This window comes from Rhopilema esculentum, chromosome 14 (genome assembly GCF_057945365.1).
Source record: "Rhopilema esculentum isolate cy_ngs chromosome 14, ASM5794536v1, whole genome shotgun sequence".
NCBI classification, from domain to species: Eukaryota; Metazoa; Cnidaria; class Scyphozoa; order Rhizostomeae; family Rhizostomatidae; genus Rhopilema; species Rhopilema esculentum.
This window is the reverse complement of record NC_142828.1, coordinates 569,220-596,187: the sequence shown is the minus strand read 5'-3', so window position 1 is coordinate 596,187 and position 26,968 is coordinate 569,220. Positions and strand designations below refer to the sequence as shown.

Below are 26,968 nucleotides of genomic sequence, written 5' to 3'. Positions count from 1 at the left end.
TCAAGCTTTGCATAGGTTTTTTTATTCAAGTCCGAGAGGGGGCTGAGGCGAATCGCACAGTTGCACAAGATAATAACGACAATCGTAAAGCCAAGCCAATAACAACATAATTTACGTTCAGCTGATTAATTTTAGCCACAACATTGAAAATTCATAGCTCCTCCACTGCCATTATCCGAAATTTGAAATATAAATAAGCTTCTATATCATTGTTAAATTGGTGATTTTAAAGTATTCAAAATAGAATGAAAAACTTTCGCCCAACCACAACAAGTTCCTGGCTTCTTCACTGCCATTATCCGAACCTTTAGCCTGCGCCCCAGTCCACGTTTATGGATTGTGCAATATTGATAAACATTCTGTCCAGACAGAGGGCTGGGTCTAGTTTATGAAAAAAGATTTATGCAAGGAAACCATTCAAACTTTGCGAGAAAAATCTTCGAAGAAATATTCACTGAAGCTACAACAGGACGTAGATAAGATGGTGCATGAAGAGTTTAAAGTTTTACAAGGTTGGAACCATTGACAATTTCAGCTAATTGCATAATTTTCAAGGGTTGCATAAATTACCACCAGATCCTGGTAGAATTTGTGGACAGGATATTTATCGATATTGCACAGTCCAAAAATGTGGCAGCATTTGTGGACTGGGACACAGGCTACCGAACCTTGAGTTGAAATAGTAAAAAGCTTCTAAGAATCTAATATAAATATTCGAGTTAGCGCTCACCTCCGTATAACCCCCCTCGAATAAGCCCCTAAGGGTCCCTTATTCGAGGGAACCATTGACAGTTTACTCAGGGCCTACGCCATGAACTTGAATAGTCACGAACACGTTAGATAAATTTTGTCAGTATACTACAAATAATTTGTTTCTTATTATGTTGACCTTTGAGATGAATACCGATATTTGAAATAAGCCCCCCTTCGAATAAGTCCTCCCCATTTTTTACGTATTTTCAAAACGAGGCCATGGTAAATTTTTGTTTTGATTTTCTCCTACGCAGCAAAAGGATGGGTCGTTGTTGTGTCACTTTGAAATTCGAAAGTGGTTAACCCGAAGTATAGGATAACGCATCTTCGCTAACGGTCTCACAAATCGTATAGTCAAGCTGTACTTAAAGTTTAATTTTGATTACAGATTTACAGATGTCAATTCTCTGTTACTATCGCTACCGCAGCACAGAAGACCACATTCTTTAAATTGAAGAGGTGTATGTAAATCGTATTTATGACGTCGTGGTTGCTATTCAAACATAGGCATACTATTGCAAAGCAGGTACTTTAAAGTTTATAGGAAGCATCTGGTGGCATATCACAACTGGCACCTGGAAATCCAGCTTTCTGAGTTGCATTTTTTCTCAAATGCCTTTTCCGTGATGATCGGCCTTCATCTACAGAACTGGATTCATTGACCGTTGACTTTGGTCGAGGTGCCTTCAAGTGTTTGAGACTTTTGAGTCATGTTGGATCGAAAGACCACCTTTTTTGGTACAGTTTGGACAGTGATATTTTCATTGAGCTTTTGCAGCAGTTTCCAGTATGATGAAGATTTCTTTGATAACAGACAAGTTGTGTTTTTAAGACCAAGAATTGGTTCTGGTTTTTCAAAAAAGGGTGACACAGGAAGTGATTTCAAGCTACCTGCTGACACTAATTTTTTCAATTCTGCCAGTGGTAGATCTGGAAAGCGGAAACCAATAGTTACAGAAACAAACTTGGGCAATGATACTCATCTAACTGCAGTTGTCACATGGACACATTTTGATAGCAGAGTAATCTTTATAATTACTTGTGATAAAGTGAAGAAGATTAAGTCAAGGTCATTTTGTCTTGGAGATTCAAATGTTTATCGTTCAATAAACTTTGGGAAATCTTTTAACCTTGAATCGAGTAAATTCGACAACACCTCCCAAATAAGCATCATCAACATTTCACCTAGAGACAGACAAATTGTCTTTGCACAGGATCAATTCAACAAGAAACTGTACGTAAGTTTCAATGAAGGTGATTCTTATGTTCAGAATTCAGTTACTTTCTCACCAACATACATATCTTTTCATTCAGTTTTTCCACACTATTTGCTAATAAAGGACACAAAGAACGATCTTTATTTCTCAAATGACACTGGAAAAAATTGGCACTTAATGCTATCAAATATCAGGAACTTTTTCTGGTCAGTTGATGTGCAAAATAATAGATCAAAAATTTTCTTTGAGAAAATTTCTCAGCAGAATACAAAGCTTCCAACCTACAATTATTCCATTATCTATGTGGCAGAGGAACCTTTTATGGAGCCAGCACACATATTTGACCAAACACTTGGCCTTATATTCCCAGGGTCGCTTCTTGTTAGAGGAAATTATATATTCATCCAACGAAAGACATCTGCTGGCAACAGAAGATTATTTATGCTTCACAAAATAACCCAGGAAATAAAAGAGTGTGAATTTCCTACAAGTGAACCACATGTTGATTTTCATTTTCTTGGAGATGAACCACATCAAATTTTACTTGCAGCTTTGACAAAGCAAGGAATCACCAACTTATATGTTGCTGACAAGCAAGCCAAGCAATTTTTCTTGATTTTAGAGAAAGTGGAAGCAGCTTGGAAGGAAGGTAGCACAATCATAGACGTGCATAGAGTGACTGGTGTACCAGGCACATTTATAGCTAACAAAATAGGCATTGGAACTGTGATATCTTACAATAATGGTGGAATGTGGAACAGACTCAAGCTCCCAGATCGGGATGAAAGTGGAAAGGAACTAGATTGCTACCAATCTGATTGTATAGTTAAGCTCTCTTTGTACATTCAAGATAATTTTGTTATTGGATGGTCTCCAGTAACATCATCAAAGTATGTTCCAGGTGTAGTAATAGCTCAAGGCACCATTTTAAAAAAACCTTATGTTGTTAGAAAATACCCATATGGATTTTTGTCCATTGATGGGGGGCAGAGTTGGTCTCTAGCATTGAAAGGAAGGCATATTTACAAGCTACTTGATCATGGAGGTATGTTTGCCAGTGTTCCAATAACAAACCAGTTCTTGGATCAGAAGCAAAATCAAGTACAATATAGCTGCAATAATGGTTTTTCATGGGATACAATCTCACTTAACAATCAAGTTTCAGCAGTGGTAGGAGTTGCAGCCCATCCTGCAGCAAAGTCTAATACCCTGAAGATTTTTGGGGCTGATCTTTTATCTTCCAAAAAGGTTGTTTGGACTATCTGGCATGTAAATTTTTCCTCCATATTTGATTACAAATGTAGTCCAACTAATTTTACAATGTGGGTAGCTGGTCAAAAAGAAGGAAGCTATGGCTCTTGTATTTTAGGACAGAAATTTGTTTATGAAAGGAGAATTGATGGTGTTTGCTGCTCTTATGGAGTTGATTTTAAACGTAGAGAAAACATAACTTTGTGTGAGTGCACAATGAATGATTTTGAATGTGACTTTGGATTCAAGAGAGAAACAATAGGAAGTCTTTGTATTCCAACTAGCTTTGCATCTCTCAATCCACCAGTTAACTGCCCAGAAGGTGGATCATATTTGACGTCAAAAGGGTACAGGAAAATTAAAGGTGATGCTTGCCAAGGAGGCATTGAAAAAGAGTTATTACCAGTACCCAAAAAGTGTCCTGCACAAGCCCCAGATGGGATTTCTTTGTCAGTACAGAAATACTCTATTGCTCTTGGCACCACTGCAAAGATAGAGCTTCATCAACAGTCTGGTTTCTTGGAAACTGTTTATACATGGGACTATGGTGATGGTTTCAAAGAGTATAACTTGAGTTTTAGTGAGGCAGTTCGTTGGCATAAATATGAGAAAATTGGTACATACATCATATCAGTGCTTGCCTCAAACAGTGCTGGTTCTTTTACTGCAAAAACCATCATGCGCGTAATAGAGAGAGTATCAGAAGTGTTTTTGTATGTAACGAAGCCAGTAGTTGCATCTGAAGAGGCAACATACACTGCTGACCTTATCACTCATGATGCAACTGTGAAAAATCGCCATGGATTCGTTCATTTTGCTTGGATCTTTGAACCAATAAAGACACCAGTTTTGTCACTGAATTCATCTGTGAAACATACTTACAACAAACCAGGAACTTATGAAGTTGAAGTTCGTGTCTTTAATGCAATAAGTGTGGTATCAACAACAGCGTCTGTTACAGTTTTTGGTGATATTCGTGTCCTCAAATTACAATTTTCAAGTACTTTGGATCTCTTAAACAAAGGAACAAAAGCGTGGAACAAATTATTTACAGCAACTGTCAGTCAATATCTCATCAAAATGTTCAAAATACGAAAAGATATGGTCATAGTTGATGTCTCAAAAACATTGCCAACTATTGTTACTCTTTCTTTGGTACAGAATACAGTTCCAGAGCAAAATCCAGAGAACCCAAGCATTCAAACAACAAAAATGCCTAGTTCGAGATCTCTGTCAATTGATATTGTCATGCATGAGATAATTTCAAGTGTAAGAAACCAAAAGATATCATTTTTTTGGCTGGGCCAGGAAATCAGGGTTCTTAAAGCTACAATCATTAGAGATAAAAAGACTCAGCCAACAGTAGAACCTGTTCAATATGGACTTTCAGCTGAATTGAAAAAAGATTTGTACATTGGTGTATCCATTGGTCTAATTTTCTTGTTGATTTGTGCAATTTCTTGCTTCATTTACTGCAGAAAAAGGAAACATTGCTGCAAGAAGGAAAAATATCTTGTAATGCAAGATGAGATTTCCGTCCAAGGGGATTGCAGTATGAATGACTTACATACAATGTAGCAGATGTTATTTGATTTGGTACTGATGTGACACTTTTCAACAAGTATCCTATTATTATCAGATGGTATGTAGTAAAGCAACTAAAAACCAGAATTTACATTAACAATTGTGTTAGAATCTTTAGTAGCAGCTCTCAATGTAGAAAAAAGGTCATGACATTTTTTTTCACTAAATAAGTCCTAAGTCTAGCAATAAGGCCTGGTTTTACACACGAGCATGACTATTTATCTCTAGGTAGCAGAAAAAGGGTAAAATATAAGCCAGAAAAGCCGTAAAATATAGTGGCTTTCACAGCATTTAAAAGCCAAGTCCTGGGTTCAAATAGAAAGTATAATTTTTATATTAGGTGTGCTCCCATTGTTGTATATCCTTTTCTGAAATTAAAACCCTCCTTCCATTGATGCTTTACCTGTAACATTTTTTTTCCACACCCATCATCATACTAAACATGATATGATGCTAATTCTGCCTGTTTCCTTAATATGCATTATTTGATGTTTTATTCTTTATAGACAGAATTTTTATTCAGTAAGACCTTCAAGGCACCTTCAAAGTAATTATTTTGCATTTCAATGCAGTGACCAGGCCAGTTTTTTTATATAGATGGTTCCAGCTAGTTTGGAAGAACCATGAATAACTTTTTGTAGGTATTTCAGTGTATTACCTTTAAACTACTAGATGAAACAATAAATATCCTGACATTTGCGCATAAACACCGGATTAAGCAGCAGATACATTTAATACTGGATGATTCTTTATCAGTTTATTTCACTGCAAGGTGCCATTCAAAAGCAAACCCAGCTGGCCTGGCAAAATGTCAGAGTCCAGAAAATCTTTATTCTACCACAACCATCAAAACATGAAATTGATCCTGCTCATTGATGATAAGAGCCAATTGCAACATCCTGATAAAAATAAAGTCATCCTGCAAACCACTTTGAAATTCCCTTGCTACAAAATAAAATGAAAGGCATTATCATCCCCTGCCGCAGACCTGTAATGCCCTGCAACTAAAAGGCCCTGCAATTGACTTATGAATATGTCATGTGGCTTTCTGTAGTAGCCGAATATTTTCAAATCAGCACTTTTCTGGACTTTGATTGGTGTAAAATAGCTAAATCTTATTTCATGTACCCCCAACAGGCCATAAAATACATCTACATCTCGCACATAGAAGCCTACTCTAAGGTCCTTAATAGAAGGGGGGTCTTGATAGTCGGGGGGGGGGCCCGAAATTTTTCAAAAAGTAAATAAGCAGGGGTCCTAGTAAGTGGGGGGGGCGGAAATGTGAAAAATCTGAAAAATTAGGTGATGATTCTTTTTTAGGGTCAAATGAGGTTTTCTTCTGAATACAATCAATAGCAAAATGCATTGTTGTATTACTAAAAAGAGCAGGCTAATTATCACTGTGTGCATCAGCAAGGCCTATGTAATTTTTTTCGGATGTTATACTTCTTTTCTATGTTAAAACGTTTGTACAATGCAACCTTTTCATTTAAGAGAAACTTTACAGAAATTTCACACCTGAAAGAACAAAGGACAAATGAAATAAGGGATATGAATGATTGAATATAAAAATCAATAAGCGGGGGGGGGTCTAAATAAGCTCCGGTGGGGTCGGAAAAAAATCGAAAAATTAATAAGCGTCCCCCTTCTATTAAGGACTTTAGAGTATATAGTGGTAGTTAATGTGAAAAAAATTTGAAATCTCAAAGTCGAAGACGTCTTTCACATATTGTTGACATGTGTAAATAAATAACCACTTTAACTGCTCATTGTGCTAATTGTTTTTCTGGCTGCTGAACATACTGTGCGTATTGGACAGGGCCACCGGGGGGCAGGGTGGCCATGCCCCCACTTTTAAAGCTTCAGTGAAAGGGATAAGAAGCCTTGGCCCCTACATTTTAGCCTTGCCCCTCCCCCCACTTTCAAATTCGTGGCGCGGTCCCTGTAAGAGGTATGCCAGATGTAGTTTCGGAGCTCTAGTTATACCCCCTTTACAACATATATGCTCATTAAATTGTTCGCTAAATTCCGTTTCGGGACCTAAACCTTTTTTCCTGCATTAACTTTGCACAGTTTTTTTTAAATGCCTTATCAAAAAATATTCTACATACCCAGAGTGAGTACATGTAGTAGGAGTGGTCGACGACCGGAAAGGTAAAAAAGTATATATGTACGCTAAGTTGTTACTCCAAGTTTTTCGCTTAATTAATGCCAGGTATATAGGTATATTTGTTTAGAACCTCTATAAATATTGCAGCACATGTAAAGCAACCGACTGAATAGATTACTTCTAGCAGTGTGCGTAGCGTTGAGAAAAGTGGGGGGTCTAAAAAAAGTGGGGGGGGCCAAAACCGTATAAAAGGAGGCTTTTCTGGTAGTTTGATACTTAATATTTGGCATTTTTTGCAAAAAGTGCCCTAGCCCCCTTGCTCCGCGGTGCCTGTACCAAAAGATTAGCTCTGTAGCTAGTTTTATTGATTCAGATATTGATTTAATTTAAAAATTGCAAAACCTGAATAATTTGGGACCGTCTAGCATGATGTGGCAAGTTTACTGTTGCCGTTAAGACTTATGTATAAACAAATCTTTTCAGATTAATCCATTAATGAATCCTTCACTGAAACTGTCACTCACTAGTGTATCGCAATATAATGGTATTCTTCTGATTCATGCATAGCGTTATTTAATTCGTTATTTAATTCGTGGTAACGTCAGTGTTGAAATAAAAACAATATTAAAAAACCCCGGGCCTTGAATTTTCCAAAAAATAAGAACGATGAGTTCTTACGAAAATAAGTGCAGTGTATACCAAACTGCAACCGATGGAATTGCAGTGCTGCAATCATTCTTAAACCACAATCAGGAATCAATGCTTACTGACAACGAACGACGTTTGATTCAATTGACAACGAACGACATTTGATTCAATAGCACACAACTAAAAAAAGCTCTCAAGGAAATCCCCTACTTTTGTCAAAGCATGGTCCACATTTTTCATGAAACGAACAATTCAAAAAAAACGAAAATTCTCAAAAACTAGTAAACAGCATCATTTCGATTCAAGACAATGTGCACATACCAGATTTTCTTTCTATTCATTGATATATCCTGTTATCAAAAGTCAACTCTTTACTTTTTATGATGTAGAACCCTGTGATTCTCTATCCTTATCGTTGAAAAAATTCAACTAATAAGTTCGTACAAAAAATAATGAAAAGTACCTTTTGCAAGAAACATTTCCATGAATATGTTCCTTACATAAACTTAAACTTTGTTCTAGTATGTAAATACTTCATTATTTCACAAGATTAATTTCTCTTTCTCTTTACAATTGGTTAACAATCTTGATGAGAGGTACAAACTGTTGGAAAATTGTTAGAAAATAAAAAGAAAAGAAGAAAGTAAGATAAGAAACGGTGACCAGGTAAAAAAAGAGAAATTCTAATCTTCACGGATAGTGAAAAGTAAAGGCGTTTAGGTTTCTATTAAGTAAAGGTTTTATTAACGTCGACAAGAAATTAGCAAATCAGTCGCTTGGACCTGACCACTCTGATTACTCTAACCTTAGAAGATGGCACCCAACTTTGTCGGCCAAGGCAAGTATCATGAAGCTTTTTGAAAGCAAAGTAGGTGAAGCTGGCAAAGCTCTAGGGGTCGGATGATACAAAACCAAGAAAGAAAATAATGTGTAAAGACGAACTGAATCATAGTGTATATCATCACTGTACACAATGCACGGATTTAAACCAGTATCCATCAAAATACAAGATGTGAAAACTTCCACTGTCTTTCCAGAAGCAAAGTAGTGTAGTCCAGGGGCGGATCCAGAGCAAATTTGAAGGAGGGGCAGTCGGTAGTAGGGGCGCTGAAAAATTTTCAAAAATTGATGACGAGAGTACGCTGTATACAACAATTTCAGATCTATTTTCAGAATAAACAACATAACTTTGAGGTAATCCTTGAAGCATATTAGCCTATCGGTCTCAGAAACTATTTCACCTGATTCTCATTCTTCAAAAGGGGCGCAAAAGTTCCAAAAAAGGGTCCCCTAGTTGCCCTCCCCCCTTATATCCACCACTGGTGTAGTCAGTAGATCGTGGAAGCTACGGATCGATCAGCATGCTAAGCATAAGTTGTTAACCTATTGAAAAACGCTTTATGTATGCACTTATGCAGATAGTCACATCGAATTCTCTCCGTTTCCTCGTCAATGAAGATATGAAAAAGGCTCGTCAACTTAAACGATGCTTGTCTACTTGAAGAGACGTGCATAAAGCTTTAGACCAAAGGAATATGTAGACGTTTTGTTTATTGATTTTCGAAATGTTTTCGATACATAGAACAACCACATGTTTTTGATGCACAAGCCTAAGCAAGTAGGTACCCCCGGAATTATAGCACTTGAAATCAAAGATTATCTGAATGATCGATGAAATTCACAAAAACTTACGTAAGCGTCTAAGGAAAATTGAGGTCGGAGTGTTACAAGGCTCGCGTCTCGGACCATGAGTGTTCTCGGTATATAAAAATGACTACCTAGAAACCTCAGAAAAAGAAGCTTGAGATGGCGACTGTAAACCACTGCACTTTGTGCTGGCAGAAACATTAATGGAGTAGGTAAAAACTTCCGGATAACAATAGACAACATACACCAGTTGTGTACCAGAAATATACCCAGAGAAATGGAAAGTCTTGATATTTTACAGGTTAAGATTCATTGGTTCCATGAATAAAGTTGTTCTTGGTGAACAGATGATGAAGTACCCAAACACATCTGAATGTTTGGTGCTTTGAATCAGAGGGCGCGGAAGAGGAGGGCTACAGGGGCTTAAGCCGCCCTTAAACATTTCCAAAATGTAAGGAAAACCAAACAAATAATGCCTGAAAGATTGCCAGAATACGATGATATAAAACAGTTACATTTGAGACTGTGATGATTCGTGAATGAAATAAATGATATACAAAGTTTCGTTATAATAGTGCGTTCGTTCGTGATAATTTCAGGCGACAACTTCCCTCAACAACTCTAAAGATTCTACTCTGTGCAGAAAAACAAGACTGCCGTTACGTAGGCGCTTATAAACAGGGTGCCCAACTAAACAAATTCAATACCTCATTCTACAACTGTCTATTTGCTTCACAATACCTCTATTATTTATATTCTTAAGGTGAGCAAGCTCCACATGTAAAAACTGATTTTCCAAAGTTGTAAGCAAATATCTAGAAATATGAAACTGTAAGTAAAAATTAGAAGAACTCGATTTTCTAAAGATGCACACCTTAAACCATAAGGAAATAAAATAAATGCTATACAGTGAAGAGATGCATGGGTCGATTTTTAAATTAAAGTTCTAATCTTATGTATTTTTAACTTTTTCATGACAATAAAATAGGGCTAAATTTTTTTATCTGAAAAATTTGTTTGATCAAAAAAATCTGTTTTTGAAATTGCAAGATCTCAGCCCCCTGCACCCCTTCAAACACGGAAGATTCCTGTTCCTTTAATCTAGTTTTTGTTAGTTCTGTGCAAAAAGTTATATGGCTTTGTAAATAAAGACCAAAGTCCTATGTGGCCATACCTCAGCCAATTTCTAACAGATTGAACTAATTTCACATGTTAAAAGGTATTCGATGACGCTCTTGTTTGGACACTACGAGATGGACATTACGAAGGAGCTGGATGTTTTTATTTCATAAACATGGCCGACAGCAATGGTTCAGGTCGTGGGTACTCGTATCAAAGATCTGTGAAAGACCCATTCTCGGAATCCTTTGAAGGATTTAGCAGGGGAGAGTATAACGCAAAAGCAGATGGTAGGAAAGTTTACATGAATTTAGCGAGTTTTGTCAGTCCCGAGTGGGTAGACATTGCCAAGGTCATTGACATTATTATTTCATCATAATGAAATCTTGTTGCAACTATTTTATATTTCAAAATTACCAAGAATAAAGGAATATTTTAAAATTATCAAGTGTGTCATTTCTGATTCCAAATAGGAAGGACATTTATTTCTCTCTTTGATATCAAAAAAGGCTAATATCATCATCTGATATCATCTGGAGAGCTGTCGTCGTAGGAAGTAGATAGATAGATTAAAATCAGGGGGGTCTGGGAAAAACTTTTAGGATTTGCAATATCTATATTTCCCATGCTGGCCAATGTCAAAATAGATTATTCGACCATTTTTAACAGTTTTTATATTAAATGGCTTCCTTAAGCAAGGAATATTTTAAATAAGCACCATTTTCTTTACTGTACATTATAGAATTATCTTATTTTCACTTTAATCTCTGAAAACATCTACATGGGCCTAGACAACTCTCTCAGTCACTTTCAAGCACTTATCCAAAATTTTTTTACCTTACCGAACCCTGCTACCCCTAGTTTGCAGAGTATGGTCATTTTTGACAAGATCTTGGCTGCATCAGCAGCCATACATCTCAGGTGCCGGTGTGGAAACATTACCCAAAAATGCAAAGCGCACTAAGACTATCAATTGGTCAAGATATAACTTGAATAGAGGTAGTTTTTATGCGCATATTAAATGGTGACATGTATGCATCTTGGGTGTGCTATCATACTGCATACTGGAACTATCCTACCCTACCCTAACCTAACCTAACCTAACCTAACAAATTGGCTAAAATTTGAATTAAAAATTTTAATTAAGTGTTTGAATTTAAAAATTTGGAACTTATCAGGGTGTGTTTTAAGTTGAAGTAGGTTCTCCTAGACCACGATAGCCCTTGTCAAGCCTTTGGCAAGCGGGCCTAAAGATCGGAGTTTATGGTGGGCACACTTCGCACTGGGCGGTTGTCAGTGTGCTGAAAAAGCTTTTCCAATGCCTTGTCTTTGACATTGAAATAGCTATAAAGAACTGGAGAACTTAACAGCCCTCCATTGAACAGTACTTCCACTTGGAAGGAGTTATCCTTTTCTTTGGGAATTTTGGCTGATTGGAAGGAAAAGGGAAGGAATTATGAATTAGAAAGAATAAACAAAGGATCTCTAAGAAATTGGGATCACATTTATGGTGTTGTCAGTCAGTAAGCAGGCCAATCACATTGGAAGTGTTTCATAGTTTATGTAAACTGTGGCTAGTAAACTGACTTGGCAAATTCAATGTTATAACGGTACACAAAGCTGTTTTTTTACAAATTCTTATTTGAATTACATAATTTATTTATATGTTAAAAGCTGGCTAAGATATGGCAATTTGAGCCCCGGCTCTGTCACCGTCAAATCATTGTATTTTTGTCTCTGTTTTAAATTTGATGAACCATGCCAGAATAACAGCAGCATGTAGTAAACGTAATATCATTTATTGGCCAAAGCTTTCCCAATTTGTAACATACAGTGGAATCCTGATATAACAAACTCTGAAGGGAACCAGAAAATTTTTTGGGTCCTTTTATGATTTGGGACCAGGAGATCAGCAAAGCTGGTATCACTTTGCTCATAGTTGGTGCCTGAATGATGTCTTTGATTACTTCACATTCTTATTTGTCTTCTTCTGCTTCTCCATCTGGGTCTCTCAATAAAGTTTTTTCTCGCTCATTGCCAATGTCTCATATGTAAAAAGGTTTTAGTTAGTGTCAATGTTCGCAGTAATTGTTGACGCGATCAAACTTTCATCTTATCGTGGTCTGAGTCTATCAGCCAGTGCTTGAAATGTATCATCACAATGTTTTGCTGATTGCAAAAATGATTTTCCCCAAGAGAAAGTGATAAATGAACACCGAAAATAAATAAACAAAAATAACAGATGAAAAATTTATGAAGGGTTCGTTATATCGAGGGTAATTATGATGAGGGGATCTAACAATTGGTTCTCAATAATGAGAGTTCGTTATATCCGGAGTTCGTTATACTGAGAAAATTTGTAAGGAGTTCGTTAGGCATGATCAAAGGGAGCAGACATTTAGTTCGTTATACCGGGAGGTTCGTTTTATCCGTGGTTCGTTATACCGGGATTCCACTGTATCTAACTGATTTTGCATATTTAGGGATAATTCGTTGTGTTATATTAATCAATGTGGTACAAAGTTAAAAGTTCTAAAAATATATTTTTATGGCGTTCATAACTCTATTGTCATTATTCGCCAATTCTAAACGCATCAGAAGTTTCGAAAAGTTTCGAAACTCAACAAGGAAAAGTTTCGAAACCAAACAAGGAAAAGTTTGAAACTAGACAAATAACACAAGTTAAAGGAGCTCGTGTGTTAAGACAACGCCAGGAACAGTTTCTTGAGTAAGTCGAAAGCGAAAATGACGAGTGAAGGCAATTAATTCATATAAATCTAGTAATAGGGAAATCGGAATAATTTTCGTCCATTTTGGAAGGAAATTTAAGCAAATACATATTTTCGTGAAACTGATCAAATAAAAAGTGCAAGTACTGCAGATTTAACATGGTAAATATCTCGATTAAAAGCCATTCTGTCATCTTATTAGTTTCCTGCGCTTTGGTAAAACGCAAACGATGAATTATAAAACAGGTGTGCGATAAAACGCACTTCCCACTGTGGGGAGGCGTGTATCAACGCGTGCGAGTGCGACCGCACGCCTTTTCCAGGAAGGCCTGTGTTGTGTGAAAAAATGCACTTATAAGAAAATTTTTGAGAATACGATAAACAAATAATCGTCATATTTGTTCTCTTAATTTCCATCTAGATGTAATTTTCTTGAAAAAACTTAAGGAGTAGATTTGCTTTGCATTTGAATGTATAGCTGTAGAGGGATGGTTGCTAGAAAGGGTCTTATTTCTGGAGTATAAAAAGGATATCATTAACAAAATACAATGCACATGTTCAAAATGCAAAGTTTTTATTAATTAATCGGGGTCTCAAATGGGGCCCCTGAAACAGATAAGGCATCACACAACCCCCCCCCCCCCCTTGTCCCAAGCTTTCAACAGCCCTGTCCATTTCCATCCATTTTATCCATCCAAACCCATTTCCAGATTAGGTACCCTACTTCTTCCTTTTTCCAACCCATTTGGCCCTCCCTTCCCATAGCCACACCCAACCACACCAACTCTGAGTTTATGCCGCTATGTACAGATTATACACTTAACCCTTCCCACTTTTCCCAGCCCTTTGTTCCCAGAGCCACGCCGTACCATGTTTATCCCTACCCACTCAATTAAAGTGCCTCCATACACTCTACAACACTTTAATAAGCACTCTGTGTCGAATGCTACTTTTTGTTGATCGTTATAACATATAAATATATATATATATTTTATCTGTATTTCCCTTCGTTGGTAACCTTGATCCTGGACGCAGGATTGTGAGGGGCGCCCACGAGAAACGGACATACCGAATTAAAGCCCTGAAATGTCCCTCGTGGCTGATGAGTTGATTTTTTATCATTTTATGCCCATTTACAAGCTAATTGCTCAAAACATACAAGGGGCATACACAACCACCCCCCATCTGGGTTTGAGGCTGTAACCAGGTGGCAGTGACTACTCCTTATCTCCTTTTTTCTCATTTTTTCCATTTTGGATTTTACACTTTTATTCACACATTGGTTTGTTAGTCTTTACCTTCTATGCCTATTAAAACGTGGGAATCAGAAACTTGTCTTGAAATTTTTCAGCTCTGAATGAATGTGAAGATTTTGAATAACTAAATTTCATTTTAAAGAATAACAATAGACATGATAAAACATCTTGTAATGCAGTCCTGGTAATGTGAAATTTTTCGGCGTGCTGGTAATCGCACGTCTTGGAAAGTTTAGGCGTTCGATGGTGTGAGATGGCTCGCGATCCATAAAGTGGAGACCTTACGATTTTTATGAAAACTGATAGCCTTTTAAATACTATGTATGTATTTGAAGGTGTGTATCACTGTTTGAAACAACGATTGAGGTTTTCCTACAATCAAATAGTTTTTAAGAGAATTTAGAAGAAGTTTCTTGACTACAAAGTGATTTAAGAAAAGCATGCAAGTTTGTAGGCCCTGTTGGCATTACTCCGTATTCGTGTGAGAACGGATACAATTCGATTTTGAGTTCCATTAATACGCTCAAAAACAGACTCATTTGATACCATAAAAAAATGCTATTCGAAGTGGAGTCATTCGAAAACGGAATCATTTGAAAACGCATCGTCTTATTCGGAACAGCAAAGACAGAGGCATGCGAGAGCCGAGTCATCCTGTCTCAGCAAAAAGAGCTCGAACAAAGGATATGAGAACGGATGAATTGGAGTAATGGGAACACCCGCGTTATCGTTTTGACCAAAATTGAGTGGCACGGGGTGAATACAAAAACACGAAATTAATAAGAAATTAAAGAAACATAAGAGAAAAAATAGCAAGTCAAAGCATGGAACTGCGCGTGCGAAAAAAACCATGCCTCTGCAGTTTTAGATGTGTGTAGAGGCGTGCGCATGCGATCGAACGCCTAATTTTACCAAAACTGTTGTAATGATACAGGCAGCTTATTCAGTCATATTCTCAACAGCCCAAGTTCAGTTAGCAGAAATAAAAACTTTCTGCTCAGTAATTTGATGAATGAAAATAAGAAATTCAGTGAGCCACAGAAGATGAATTGGTTGATCCAAAGGGTTTTTTTCAATTAAACAGCTTCCATACAAAGAAGTTATAAACTTTACAATATTGGAAAAGGGAAATAAAATTCAAACATTAGATTATATGTTGTTCAATGTGTATGCTATTTGAAAAAAATTTTCAAAATTGAATTTGATGTCTGAGGCTACGAAAGAAAAACTTGATATGGAAGCATGGAAGCTTCAAGGTTGAGAAAACATGCTTTGCTTTGCTTCTCTTTCCTTCATGGGGATAAAACAATATGTCACATGTGCACATAAGTATCATTTTGAAATAATTTAGAATCTTGTTTCATCAAATAAGGTCATGTGTTGCCACAGAAACATTGATTATCGGATTATAAAGCCTGGCCTAATAATATTTTATTGACTTTCAGCCAGACTAAAGAAAAGAGGAAAAGAAATTCTGGAGAAGTACAATCCTGCAAATGTAAAGAAAAGCAGAATAAACACTCACTCAATATTCTGGATGGTGACATCCATTGCCGTCTTCTACTTCACTGACTTCTATCTTGCTGTAAAATTAGATCCAAGAGTAAATTGGTGAGAGTTCATTGTTTAGAGATGTATTCAAGCAATATTTGTTATGATTAGATCTACTTGTTTATGCATACTGCAATTCCTCTATCTATTATTCCATTCCACTTTTTTAAAAACGTTTTTCTGTTTTTATACATTCCTATTTTTGTTTGATTATTGAATTTGAAAACGTTCATCAGAGAAATTCCTGAGTGCTGACAAACCAAAGACCTCTTTCTTAATGATTCAAATGTTCTTGAACCAGTTAATAAAAAATTCAAACACAATCCATTTTTAAGTAAGTCAATTAGTCTTTGATCAGTGGCTTCCATTGAAGTACTCGTACAATTTATTTGCTTTTCCAGGACATGGCTGCTACCAGGGATGGTTTTTCTTGTAATTAGTACAAGCATTGGCATTTTCTGCGTGTTTTGGTGTTATTATGTCAAGGGTATAGCGGATTATGAGAAAGAATACCCATTTATCATCCCATTGGCGACAGTTAGCTTCCTTGTTGGTATCGCATGGTAAGTCAAAACATTTCTTTTTTATCAATTTTTTGTTTGAAGAGTATTTGTGATAGATCCTGTGTTATGATTGAAGCTGCCAGTGGGTTTGAGCAGTATACTGTTGTAACAGGTTGGCAGATTATGCATTGGGAAATCATATACGAACGGCAGGTCTCATACACTAATACACGATCTCAACTCAAACAATTTTCTAATTGCATTTTCAGGGTTCTATATATTTGTCTGTACAAGAGGAGCTGTCTATGTAGTATTCTGCAAAATATTTCTGAAGAGGATGATATATAATCAACTGGGGCATAATGTGGTGTAGACATAGGGTTTCTCACAAAAAGACTCTCAAAGAACAAATTGCAAGGAAAATGGAAATATTACTTTTCATCATCAACGCCAAGGCTCTGCCCCCTCAGATCCCCTTGCTATGCACCCCTAACATAGAATATGCCCCTCAGATCCCCTTGCTATGCACTCCTAACATAGAATATGCCCCTCAGATCCCCTTGCTATGCACCCCTAACATAGAATATGCCCCTCAGATCCCCTTGCTATGCACTCCTAACATAGAATATGCCCCTCAGATCCCCTTGCTATGCACTCCTAACATAGAATATGCCCCTCAGATCCCCTTGCTATGCACCCCTAACATAGAATATGCCCCTCAGATCCCCTTGCTATGCACTCCTAACATGGAATATGCCCCCCAGATCCCCTTGCTATGCACTCCTAACATAGAATATGCCCCTCAGATCCCCTTGCTATGCACTCCCAACATGGAATATGCCCCCCAGATCCCCTTGCTATGCACTCCTAACATAGAATATGCCCCTCAGATCCCCTTGCTATGCACTCCCAACATAGAATATGCCCCTCAGATCCCCTTGCTATGCACTCCTAACATAGAATATGCCCCTAATCCAAAAATTAGAGTGGTATCCCGTGTAATGCCTAAAGATACTGTCATCTGCACAGAGCATTCTAGATATTCTGCATTAATCGCTTTGAAATGGCAGCTGCGAAACAGGACTTAGTACAATATTGACTGTGGCACGATGTGCAAATGAATACAATTCTATGCAGATTCTTAAGTGCCCCTTTCACAGCCTATTGTGAATGGTTAGCGCTATTTTCCTATGCTACAGAATCCAGTTCATATGCAATTTCAAACCATGGCTAGACATCTTCTGTCCGCTGTGCAGTAAGTGTTGTTTGTAAAAGTAGAGAAGAATTGAGGAAATCTTGGACGTCTTGCTGTTGGCCGGAAACAAGCATCCCATATTGTAGATAAATGTTTTACATGAAATGTTGAGGGTAGCAGATTAATAATTGGTCACAGTGAAGAAATGTGAACATGTGTACCCTTTTTGGAAAACACAAGAAAATCTACGCAAATTGATAGCCAGACAATTTTTAGAAGAATAAATTGATTTTTCAATATTGTTCAGCGTTTTGTACGTCGATGAATATTGAGCAAAAATTAGCCATTTCGAAGGGAAATTAGCTGCGGGGGCAAGCCGTTGTTTATACAAAGATGAGGACAATAGCCTATTGTTTAAAACAATGGAAAATCACTTGGGCTGGAGGGACAATTGCGCCCTGTTAGTATGTTAAAAAAGACCCTGATTCACAAAGCCCCATTACCTAAAAGATGTTTTAAGATGCGATTTAAGGTGAAAACATATACTCGATCTTGGGTTATTACAGCAAAAGATGAGATTTTCTTGAAACCGTTAATTGCTTATAGCTGCAAATCAAAACCAGATTAAAAATTCTTAATTGGTGGTTTGTATCCAATGTTTGCCGTTGATACAATGCGATCAGCCATCAGAATTGTTTTTCTCAGCTAACGGGTTTCTAGAAAGAAACATATTTTCCAGCCCTTTACGTTACATAATCAGTGTGAGCTGGTAAAGCACGAGAACCGCTAAATGTAAAATTAATGAATTTGAATGAAAAGATGCAAAAGTTTTTTTTGGGATAAGAATTCTGTAGTTTATATTGATTGAATGTACTCATGTATAGAGATAAATTCATCCTTGAATATCAACCGATAAAGAAGCTCGAGGAAGCTGCTAATCCCGCGCCATCATTCTTTTGTCTTATGACAGTCTTCCATCAAACATACATCATATTGGTCTGCTCAAATCAAATATGGATAAGTTATGATGTATGAGTACTCCATTAGTAGAATCGACCAGAGGACATAACATTAATCAGCATATGGGATTTTAAAAATATTAAGTGGACATTTCGATGCAAAAATCGTAAACACAGCTGCTTTGTTTCAACTACTGGAAGCAGGTGTTTAAGAATTTGTTTATAAAGTCAAACTTGATATCAACGACGATGATCACTTTTGGTTCTAAGAGGGCTTCTGCTATGGACTGGACTAATCTTTTCATTAAGCTGCATGGTTGTGCTTTTATATACTACACCATTTGATTTAAACGATTGCTTCGCGTCAGATGGAAGATGATTTACATGAAGTTTAAAGGGATAATTCTACGCAGAATCGCGGCTGCATATGTAGTTATTTACAAGTGGCAAAGTAATATCAGATTTTTAATGCTTTCAACGTCTTGCTGAAATAAGAAAATTATTTCTGTGACGTAACTAGTTTGACCTGGTGGAAAAAATTGCCGGGTCTTCTTAGTTGACACCCCGCCCATGTTTAATTGGCACCCCGCCCATGTTTATCTCCTCGTGAATTAAGCTATCCAGCCGGTAAATAGCAGAGCTTGCACCCCGTCTGCCAAGTAAGACCCATTTGCACCTGCTTCGCTAATTATATTTCGATTTCTATTACTTCATATTATTATGTCATTTTAAATGCAATAATACTTGAGAGTACCAGCTACCGTTTTAACACCAGCAAAACAAGACCTAACTCAGGACTTTGCCGCCGCCGCCACAGAATGTCACCGCCATGCCCAACAGAGTTCCTTTTTACCAAATTTCCACTGCTGTTGAAATCAGCACACTCAACAAAGCTAGAATGTCTATTGGGATTTGAGATTGGATTTTCACATCCCTCAGATTTTAATAAGGAATAAATACTTGCAATATAGTGTGCTGTTTTCATATCAAACAAAGTCGCCTATCTGCTTCACTTTTAGCCTAAAACTAGTTATTCTAACGAATCGAGACAAAGCACAGTTAAATGTAGATCCTAAGTTGAGATCCATAGTTCAGGCGATATATACAATATAGATTGCCCTGTTGTCCTAGAAGTGCCCATTGACAAACCCAATGCAAACCCAATGGAATGCACGCATTCTGCGCTTACGAGGTGTTTTTATCTATTCAAAAAGACTGACTGAATTTCTTATCTCGCCCAGAGTACCACGCTTCCATCAAATGTCATTCTGATTTTTTTTGCAGTTGCTGTGTGGCATTATGGCCAGTCTGGGGCTGGTTCACCCCTCTGATTCTGTTCACATTGGTTATGGGTCTTATCTTTGCAACAACTATCCTGCCGTTATGATGAGCAAATCGCAGCCATCAAAGGGTATGCCGTAAGTATGTCCGCGTGTATGTCCGCGTGTATGTCCGCGAGTATTTCTACGTTTATCGCGTGGTCATGTTGCTTTTCAACAAAGTCATTGATGATGCGAAACCATGAAAAATACTGACACGGATATCACCCTGAAGCACAAAAACATGAAGAAGCATGACAATGGATTCACTGGTTTACAACTATCGAAGTTGCCAGCTGAATTAATTGTATTCATTTTGATGTCCACATTCAAACGTTTTTAATACATGCAAATTTGATACAAGTATTTGCTGTGTGTTATTTTATCAAATCTAAAGCTTATGTTATCTTTACCATTTTAACAATTTAAAACGCTCTTGTTTAATTAAACGTTTTTTAGAATATTAACGAAAAGAAGCAATCTGAAAATTTAAACGTTTTCGTATAGACTTGAGTGATCAGGGAAATGCCTCAAGCTCTTTCAGACGAAAACCTTTGTTTGCTGGATTTCTGCTTCCTTATTTGGCTTACAATTTCATTCTTGCGTCTGTTGCTCATGGAACATGTGATCATAGTCCTATTTCATTCTTGCGTCCGTTGCTCATGGAACATGTGATCATAGTCCTATTTCATTCTTGCGTTCATGGCTCTTGAACCATGTGATCATAGTCCTATTTCATTCTTGCGTCCGTTGCTCATGGAACATGTGATCATAGTCCTATTTCATTCTTGCGTCCGTTGCTCATGGAACATGTGATCATAGTCCTATTTCATTCTTGCGTTCATGGCTCTTGAACCATGTGATCATAGTCCTATTTCATTCTTGCGTCCGTTGCTCATGGAACATGTGATCATAGTCCTATTTCATTCTTGCGTCCATTGCTCATGGGACATGTGACCATAGTCCTATTTCATTCTTGCGTCCGTTGCTCATGGAACATGTGATCATAGTCCTATTTCATTCTTGCGTCCATTGCTCATGGAACATGTGATCATAGTCCTATTTCATTCTTGCGTCCGTTGCTCATGGAACATGTGACCATAGTCCTATTTCATTCTTGCGTCCGTTGCTCATGGAACATGTGATCATAGTCCTATTTCATTCTTGCGTCCATTGCTCATGGAACATGTGATCATAGTCCTATTTCATTCTTGCGTCCATTGCTCATGGAACATGTGATCATAGTCCTATTTCATTCTTGCGTTCATGGCTCTTGAACCATGTGATCGTAGCCCTACTTCGGCTCTGCATTACGCATACCGATTTCAACTCTAATTACCAAATATTCCAATGAAACACTTGCTGCGAGTGGATATTCGGATTGGATATGGTCTTTATTTAGCAAATATTGTTTTCATTACTGGGCAGCAAGAGACACAAGGCAAATGATCAAGGATGCCTTCTGTATAAGTCGTTTTTGGTATGTGTCACGTGAATTAGAGAATAGTTACCAAATGCTACTTTGTTATTGATTTTGAATTATCTCATTTTCAAATGCTGCCCATACGACTGAGGCTGATCTTGTAACAAGATTTTAAATTTTCTTCTAGACACGGATCATTTAGGGATATTCGAGTTTAACTGGGTTTAATTTGACTAACTTGGATTAGATTAAGCTTGATTAGCGTACGTCTCGAGACAGGCATTCTTCAGCTCGACCTGGAGGGCCTTAAACTTGTTGATCGGAAATTAAGGGCCTGTTCTATGGAGAAATTTCATCCGGTCTACTAGAAAGATACTGGAAGCGATGCGGTTTTTCAGCTTGTGTTTATAGAGAAATTTTTTTACTCGCTTGCCGAGAAAAAGTTCAAGTTATTATCAGGTCTACACTTACGTGACAAAAGTATTAGCTCAAAGAACAATCTCAAATCCTCAGAACAACATAAAAAATCGGTTGAATATAACGAGATTGCTGGTTGAGATTTTCAATTGCAATTTTATCCAATTGTAAAAATAAACATAAATTTAATAAATTGTAAAAAGGTTTTTAGACAAGTAACATTTGCCTTATTTTATATTTTGTCGGATAATCTTCAAGAATCTAGGCAGCCGCCATTTGCATTGGAACTCACTGAAATAATTTTCCAACGAAATATCTTCGGATACAGGAGGAAATCTCAACAAAATTTCTTGTATTTTTTTAATAAAAACCAATTGTTTTCAATCATATAGGTAAAGGTTTTGACTTTGACGGGGTTATTGAATGATCATGATGTTATTGTTTTTGGAAATTTATGTCACAGTTGCAACATAACTAGTTTTAATGTCTTGCTTGAAAATAATTGGTATTTGCAACGAATCCTTACTTGTTTCTGAACTTGCCTAGGGGTATTCCATAAATAATTGGACAAAATATCCAGCATTGATAGACTTCGCACACAATGCCAGGTTGCCGACGCCATTAGGCCCAATCAAAAGTCGGCCTGCCCTGGCCTACCATTCTTTGAATTTTAGTCGGTCTTGTTAACTTATTGTTCTTGTAAATAACATGCGTTGTAGACTTGCTAAAACCAAACTTTCTTGCAGTTTCAGCAAACAAATGACTCGCTAGACCCAAATTTTTTATTGCTTCTCATTCTCTTTCTGGTCATTTTTGTGTTTTCGGCATTGAAACTAAAACATTGGTATTTCTCCCTGAAATTTTGGTATCTTTCTATCATAGAAATGTAGGAAATAAATTGAATTTGTTAGGATTTGCATTTTTGCTGACGCCATTTATAGAATCCCGCCAAAACAGCAAGATTTGTTCAATGAATGTTAAAATGCTAGTTTTGGAGCCGCCATTTTGTTATTTGGAGCCGCCATTTTGTTATTCATCGTCCTAATGCTTTTTTCACGTAAGTTTGCTTATAAACACAATGAAGATCACTTTAGGAGCCAGGCTCATGGTGGGAACCAAGCTTGGCATAGCTGCAAAAGGTACAGGAAACCTGGTACCTAGGTTCCCAGAAATTGTTTAGAGTTGGCAAATTTTTACCAAAATAAAGCTATTTGTACCTGCAAAATCTAAAAACCTTAGCTCATGGAGGAAAATGTAAGTAAGTTTCAAAAGTTTAAGAAAGTATCAAAATAAAAATTTCTTGCTGTTGGTATATTCTAGTTTTAAATCAGCTTTCATTTTATACAGTATGAATTCCAGAAAAATGAAAAGCCGTTGAAGCAGATCAAACTACCATTTAATGAGAATTCCTAGTTAGCAAATTATGTAAAATGTTAATTGGACAATTTAATGCAATGCTTTCACCCAGCAGAAAAATTTTCTTTCATGTGACCGGCTCCCAGATACCAGTTTTTTGCAGCCATGTTTTGAGGTCGGAAATGAACGAGTCCTCCATTCGAAATTTCATTACAATCACTTTCATCAACACTTCTCTTGTGTAGTAGAATTCCCCGTTTTTTAACTTTGGGCTTAGCCATGACAACTACGTTGACTCCCGACCGCAGAGTAGGCGGGATAGCATCTACATATGGGAAAATTTTCACCCCGCTTATTGAGACCTCGCTTGACTTCGCAGAGACCCCATTGCCGGGCCAGCCGGTCATCTATCCAATATGAACAGGAAAAAACTATTCGTAAATGAGGGATTGGGTGGGAACTCTGATCTTGAAAGTTAGATGTTTCATAGCTATAGGAAATATCATGTTTTGATGCTTTCTAGGAAATTACAAAGAATCACCAAAGGTATCAGAAGTTGTAATTTTGCGATGCCATTATTGTTTATCAGGGTGTGTTGGTGAAAATCAGCACAGTAAACAAGTAAAACTGACAATCTAGAATTGAAGCTTCACCACAATATGGAGGAGTTTTCGCAAAAATTTACACAATTAGCAAGTAAAAGTGATAGATTCGAAATTGAAGTTGTACCCAATTATGAAGAAGTTTGGTGAGAATTAAACTGGCATTTAAAGAATTCCGTGGCTTGCCAGCATCCCTTATCGGCGAAACTTTCCACCACAGGTATACAGAAAAGATTCACTTTTCTCCAATAACTTTGTTAATGTTTTATGGTCATGTAACCACAGCAAGATTATTTTCACTTTGGTGCCTGCAAGTCTTCACTGAACTACTTTAGAATGCGGTCCAATTTTTGATAAAAAGTACGTTTATTCGAATATTCCATTGTGCATTGAGCTAAGCTTTTGAAAGAAAAGAAATGCTCAAATTACTTGTAAGAGATTTGGTATTTCTATTCATTAAGAAATAGTTGTTTAAAATCGGTGCTTATAAAGATCGCGATTTTTTTAGATTTCCAATGGAAACATCATACCGAGGTTAAGGAAAAGCTTTTGCAGCATCGAAAAAGCATTTTATCGAACTGCTTGGGAGATGGCTCTTGAAAAGACAAGTGGTCCAAACAGAACATTTTCAACGAAAATCGAAATCTGAAAGAAGTTGCTCTCGACTTCGGATATAGCCAACGTCAACAAAATTCGTTGAATTCAATATGAGTAAATGATTTTGAATAATGTCACCAAGTAACGGAGATTTGATACTATGAGGCACGTCTAGTTCTCCTGTGTCTCTAGATCTTTAATTCGCATTCGATGTACCTGGGAGAGACGCTCCTTCGCATAAAACATGGCTTGTTTGGAGTGTATTCTTAGTAAACAACTTGATTTGTGGCTGAGACTTTAAGTGGGAGAAATTAGCAAAGGATATCCTATGAGCTACTTAGCACAGCCAAGCCCAGGCCATAATATTAGATGTCAAATCATTCTAACATAAATAAAGTCGATTTTGCACGTTTTCCTGAAAGCTAATAGCAGCTTAAACTCACAAACACGTTTATAAGTAGCACGTGATCTATGAATGGAAACACCACATATCCTCTCCAATCCTTTGAAGAATATCAAGACAATGTCCGGAGCAATTCATTGGGACGAAAGGTTGGAAACTACGACTCTGTCAACAAAACGAATTCACGTTAAAATGTGATCGAGCGATCTATCGTTAAAATATTTCGCATTTGCAGTGAGTTGTGGGTAATTTGAAATGAATTAGGAATGAGCAGCAGAGAAAATTTCATGAACGCTTAGAAACGTTTAATTACCAATGGTTTAATAAGTATGGCACTCGAGTACACAGTCCAGTTTCTCAAGCATCACACTCATTTCGTGCGATGGTCGCTTCAACCTTCGTTTTATTTTTCGGAATTTTCAGCACACCGATATAATACTTTTTTGAATCAAGAAAAATATCCTTTAGAAATATCATGAAAATATCTGTCTTCCTTGCTTGATTACAAATCATTAAATGTCTTTCAAAATTTATATCCTAAAATTATTTTTTCATTTCAAAGGTGCCCTAAAACGTTATTGTGAAAGTTTAAGCGATATGAAAGTTGAAGCAATCCTTAAGTTAAGAGTTAACTGGTATGCGAAAGAGGAGTCTCTCTCACTTTAGGGAGGGGGAAGGATTGTGGTGTTTATGAAGTCACTGAGAAAGGTGGAAAGGAATTGGGTTTTGTCTTCAGTATAAGCCTTGCTGTTCTGCAGCCTTCTCTTAAAAAAATTCAAATTTTTAGATAGATACCATAAATTCGCTTTAGGTACCACAAAAGTTGAAAATAGTATATAATAGAGTATAAACGTCGGTTAATGTCCAAAAGTAAGCAATGAGTTGGCATCTTTATAATTGAACTGAAATAGGAGAAAACAATTTCGAGTTGGCGAATCTGTGACGTAATATGGACGTTACATTGTATTTCAAATGACCTCGTCTTCGCGTGTGAAGCTGTGAATTCGTACGTCGGCTGCAAGATGAACTCCTCAAGTTTTCGTAGCTGCAGTTCTTTTGCATTAAAGTAAAATGTTTAAGATTTCCAGAATCGAAACCTGAAGCTCTGAACTGTTTTCCAATATCGTATATGGAAAACAACAATTCAAGCTAAAGTGACTCTGGTTCTGTGACAAAAATTGCCAATGTGCGCTAGGCGAAGAAGGAACAATTCATGACGATCGCGTACCGAACAACCTGATGCCCCATTGTCATCAAGTGTATTCAGTTTTTCTATTATTGACAAAGGATAAAGTTTCAGCTGTATAAACTGATAAACCGTAATTTCATTTTCAATAAAACAATTTTATAATGCTGCAACTAACGGATTTGATATTTTAGTCAATCAAAGTGAAAACACTCATGGCTGGAAAGGCCTTTTCATTTTGGGGATAGCCAACTTTCAGCTACTCGCCATAATCAGCTATGGAACACAACATGCTCTTATAACATATATTGAAGATCTAAAAAATGCTTAGATAGTAAGAAAATTATGGGTTTTTCCCTTATGGATCTCTCCTAACAAAGCATTTGATTGTCTCTCACATGAACTTTTGGAAGCTAAATTGGCTTAGTAGAGATGCATCATTATTTATAAAAAATAATGCATGGGCGATTCCAGCGAGTCAAATTAATTCTAACTTTAGCGAAAATAAAATAAGAGGGTGTTCTCCAAGGTTCTGCTCTTGGTCCCTTTCTATTCAACGTTTTCGTTGATGACATGCAAGCTCAATATGATTTTTAGCAAAAACCAAACAATGTTGAAAAATGTAGCATTTATATAAACAGGCAAATAGTTAAAAAGAAGAAGACAAAGGGAACTTGTTCAGCGTAGACAATAGACAATCAATTAAAATTTGCTGACCATATCAAAAGTATGTGTAAAAAAGCAGGAGAAAAGATAAATATACTTGCATTTAAACGAAGATAACGAAAACTTTTAATAGAAATATTTGTTTCGACATGCTTCAACTACTGTCCTTTGGTATGGATGTATTGCAGTAGGAAAAGCAATAAACTTTATAATAACGTTCATGAAAGAGCATCGCGAATAGCCTATAAAGATTTTTCATCTAGTTTTGAACTTTTGAACAACTACTGCTCAAAGACAATACGGTTACAATCCATACAAGGAATTTAAAGCAAATTCGACAGAAATTTACAAAACTATTTATCAAGAAGACAAATTTCTCATGCCGCATTTGCAAAACATTTATAGGACCAGCAGGCTATATAAAATGACAGGGAACCTACGGTACATTTATGTATTTTATTAGTTATCCAATCTGCT

At 36.9% G+C, this 26,968-nt stretch overlaps 2 protein-coding genes across 3 annotated transcripts; both read left to right on the top strand.

The window, feature by feature from the left end:
• Positions 1–991: 991 nt before the first annotated feature.
• Positions 992–6,574, top strand: LOC135696129 (VPS10 domain-containing receptor SorCS2). The gene has a single exon (XM_065215413.2). The coding sequence runs from the start codon at positions 1,464–1,466 to the stop codon at positions 4,797–4,799; it is 3,336 nt and encodes a 1,111-aa protein (XP_065071485.2). The 5' UTR covers positions 992–1,463; the 3' UTR covers positions 4,800–6,574.
• Positions 6,575–10,462: 3,888 nt separating this feature from the next.
• On the top strand, positions 10,463–25,998 carry LOC135696169 (transmembrane protein 128). 2 transcript variants are annotated; one of them, XR_016144582.1, is made up of 5 exons: positions 10,463–10,619; positions 15,760–15,925; positions 16,267–16,428; positions 19,807–23,859; positions 24,148–25,998. XR_016144582.1 is itself a non-coding variant. In XM_065215459.2 (5 exons), exons 1-4 carry the CDS (start codon positions 10,505–10,507, stop codon positions 19,907–19,909), a joined length of 546 nt encoding a protein of 181 aa, XP_065071531.1. In that variant the 5' UTR covers positions 10,463–10,504; the 3' UTR covers positions 19,910–19,940; positions 24,148–25,998. The 2 variants fall into 2 exon arrangements, 1 of the variants encoding a protein (XP_065071531.1); XM_065215459.2 differs by having other exon boundaries at positions 19,807–19,940.
• The last annotated feature ends 970 nt before the right edge of the window (positions 25,999–26,968 follow it).